The sequence below is a fragment of the Papaver somniferum genome, chromosome 9 (assembly GCF_003573695.1).
Source record: "Papaver somniferum cultivar HN1 chromosome 9, ASM357369v1, whole genome shotgun sequence".
NCBI lineage: Eukaryota > Viridiplantae > Streptophyta > Magnoliopsida > Ranunculales > Papaveraceae > Papaver > Papaver somniferum.
The window spans coordinates 25,828,110-25,831,217 of record NC_039366.1 but is presented as its reverse complement, the minus strand read 5'-3'; the positions used below and the strand labels follow the sequence as shown (position 1 = coordinate 25,831,217).

Below are 3,108 nucleotides of genomic sequence, written 5' to 3'. Positions count from 1 at the left end.
CCCAGACCATGCGCTACCACACCACGTCTGAGATTGGGCGTAATCGCTGTGATGTGTGGCCAAGTTCTAAGAAGACTGAACACCTGGCAAATTAGCCAAGATGAGGTGTGATGCGAGGCTCGATATGAGAGTAAGCCTGCATGGCACGGGGGTCCATGTCAAGCTCATTCACAAATTTAGCCCTATGCCACACCATTTATGCGAACTCAGAATATATCTGAAAGATAGCTTGATAAAAAATGACAATTGTCATTGCAAAAGCAAATGGAAGCGTACTATCTTGGAACCAAAAAAATCTAATCAATCAAAAACGAAAGATCAAGGACTTAGAACACTTAATTCCCATTATTATTTATCGACTCGTCTTCCTTTCCCTCTTCGAGTTCAAGGAAAAATTTATCAGTACCTAGTAACAGAAACACCATTAATTACATACGATAGTGCCTGTACAAAAACATGATCATGAGTCTCCGTAACTTCTGTCGGTTCAGTAGTAAAAATTGATTATATGTAATTATTAGTTCTGCTGATCAGACTTCTAATTGAACTGCACAAGCAACTGTTCTTGCCCAAAACTTAAGATGGTTTTTCATATCATTTGAAGCTGTAACATGAGGCATTCTCAAATTTAGTAATGGAGAATTAGGCTTCTTGATCAACCATGCTTCTGATAAATAAGGTCTTTCAACAACTTCTTCTTCTTCTTGATCTTCTTCTTCGTTTTCTTCTTGAAGTGATGATGTAGATGTAGATGAAGATATGAGTTCTTGGAATTCAAGTGAATCAAGTCTTTGTAAACCAGGAATGACAGTCATCATTCTTGGACAAATTTGTTCTTTATCAAATCTAAAACCTAAATCCATAAAACCTTTTACTTCTTCATATTCTAATTCCCATAGACTTTTACAACTCATTGTTTTTCTTAGTTTACTCATTGATGGTGATGGTGATGATGTTGATGTTATTATGTTTCCATGAACATCAATTACTTTGTTTCTTGTTATATGTGTTGGAAGCGTATGTTGTAATGAAGGTGATGATAATCTACTTCTTGTTTTACTCCCAAGTAAACTTAATCTCTTTGGCCTTTTCATCTTGTAACTATCCATTTTCATTTCATCATCTTTTTCCTTCTCCAAGTCATCAGAATCCTATAACAATGAACAAGAAAAAAACAATTAAACAATGAAGATTATGAGACCTCAAATAAGGCTGGAACTGCCTTAAGAGTTTTTTTTATAAAAGAACAACAGTGAAATGGAAATTCTTACCTTGACAGAGATCAAATTTGGAGAAGAATCTGAAATAGTTGAGAGAGGTTCATGCTCAAGAAGAGTTGATTCAAGATTTGGAGATGAATTTGTACACATTATACCATCGGATGACGGAGGGGTCTCTGGCAGTTGTTTAAGGTTACTTTTGGTTACAGGAGGGTGTTGAATTGGTTCAACAGGAGGTGACAATATTATTTGTTGAAACCATAATCTATCCATAGCTCCTAATAGATGTGGTGAATAATGACAGTCTACCATGGCTGCTGGCTATTGCTTTAGCTAGTTGTTTTGGAGTGGGAGAATAGATGCCTATAGAGAGATGGTGGTCGAGATTTCAGAGGTTAGAAATTAATAATAAATTGAATTAAAGAGAGAAAGGTGTTTAAGTAGTGGTGGTGGTGGTGGTGATGAAATGAAAAGGAATAAGAAGAAGGAGAAGAAAATGGAATGATGGAGATGTGAAATTATTAGTGAGTGGAGTGTAAGAGTAGAGACATTTGGTGGGGCGTTTATGGATGCTATGGTCACCATCTAACCATTTATTATTTTATTGTATTTTTGGTACAAATTTTTTGTGTGGAGCCTTTCCATTTTTATATCTTAGCCATGCAATGTGACTGTGTCGTTATATATCTCTTGATTGTCTCTATCTAGAAATAATAGTAACGGATCCAATATTTTCTCTTCCTCCGAGTCCGAGTTTACCGAAGTAATATCACTGCAATAAAACTTTAAAAGACGATAAAGTCTGCGGTTGTTAAGTCAAGACCACACTAATTTAGAATCCAGGAGGCCAAGCCGCCGCCGGGACCGGATATGCTATTATCTTGCGTGTTCAGTATCAAGTCTATCCACTACAGAGTTAAAGTTACGTATATATCCTTCTAGATCGAAGGTGCATGTTATGTCCTTTTTATCGGGGGATTATTATTATTATTACAGTATCATTTTTTTTTTAAAAACGGAAAACTTTAAAGAAACCAGTAAAACTTAAACTAGTATCATTTCATTATTATAGTATTTTTTTTTTGGCCAATCAACAAATTTCAATTCATTCAAATCAAAATAGTGAATGTTTGATTACAAGATTAACAAAAATATCAAAAAACATCAAGATAATTAAAATCCTAATACAAATAAGGATATCAACTATAAGTAGATCGCGAAGAGAAAGAGCGATAAACCGCAGAGACCCAATTTTTTTTTATTATGTATAAGAAAAAGATGATGGTATAATCCGGAAATGATTCCGACCATTTGATTTGATTGTATTCTTCTATGATAAGAGATGCTCCTGAAAAGAAGGACTGTTGAATCGTTGATGTTTTTGAATCGAGAGAAGCAAGCCACGAACCAGCCATCAAAGATTGAATAACTCGTCCCACAACAACGAAGAAAAATCGCCCCAAAACGGCGAAGAAACATATCGAAAGACACAAAAAATGATGAAGATACATCTTATTCGATAACTATTACCTAAAACTAGAAAAGAAAAAGGAATTCTTACTCAGATCTGGTCTAAAAAGACCAAATCTGAGCAAGAAAGATGAAACAACTTTTGGGTTTTTTTTAGAAGGGAGGAGAAAAGAAAGAAGAAAGACAAAAGGGTTTACAGTATCATTTTTGTAAACGGAAAATGGGTCATTTGTCCAAATATTTTTAAATCACGGTTCAAATGGACGAGTAAAAAATTGTTTGGGTGAAATGGCAAAAAAAAATAGTAAGGAAGAAACTGGTTTCATCCTACCTTAAATTTAAAAAATAGCAAGGATGAAACTGGATACATCCTGTGTAAATTAAAAATAAGAAAAAATATTTGAAAATGGGCACGATG

At 34.5% G+C, this 3,108-nt stretch overlaps 1 protein-coding gene across 1 annotated transcript; it reads right to left on the bottom strand.

Annotated features, from left to right (window-relative positions):
* Positions 1-323: 323 nt before the first annotated feature.
* LOC113308273 lies at positions 324-1,735 on the bottom strand. The gene is made up of 2 exons (XM_026556759.1): positions 1,272-1,735; positions 324-1,151 (listed from the first exon to the last, which is right to left on the bottom strand). Exons 1-2 carry the CDS (start codon positions 1,530-1,532, stop codon positions 531-533), a joined length of 882 nt encoding a protein of 293 aa, XP_026412544.1. The 5' UTR covers positions 1,533-1,735; the 3' UTR covers positions 324-530.
* Between the last annotated feature and the right edge of the window lie 1,373 nt (positions 1,736-3,108).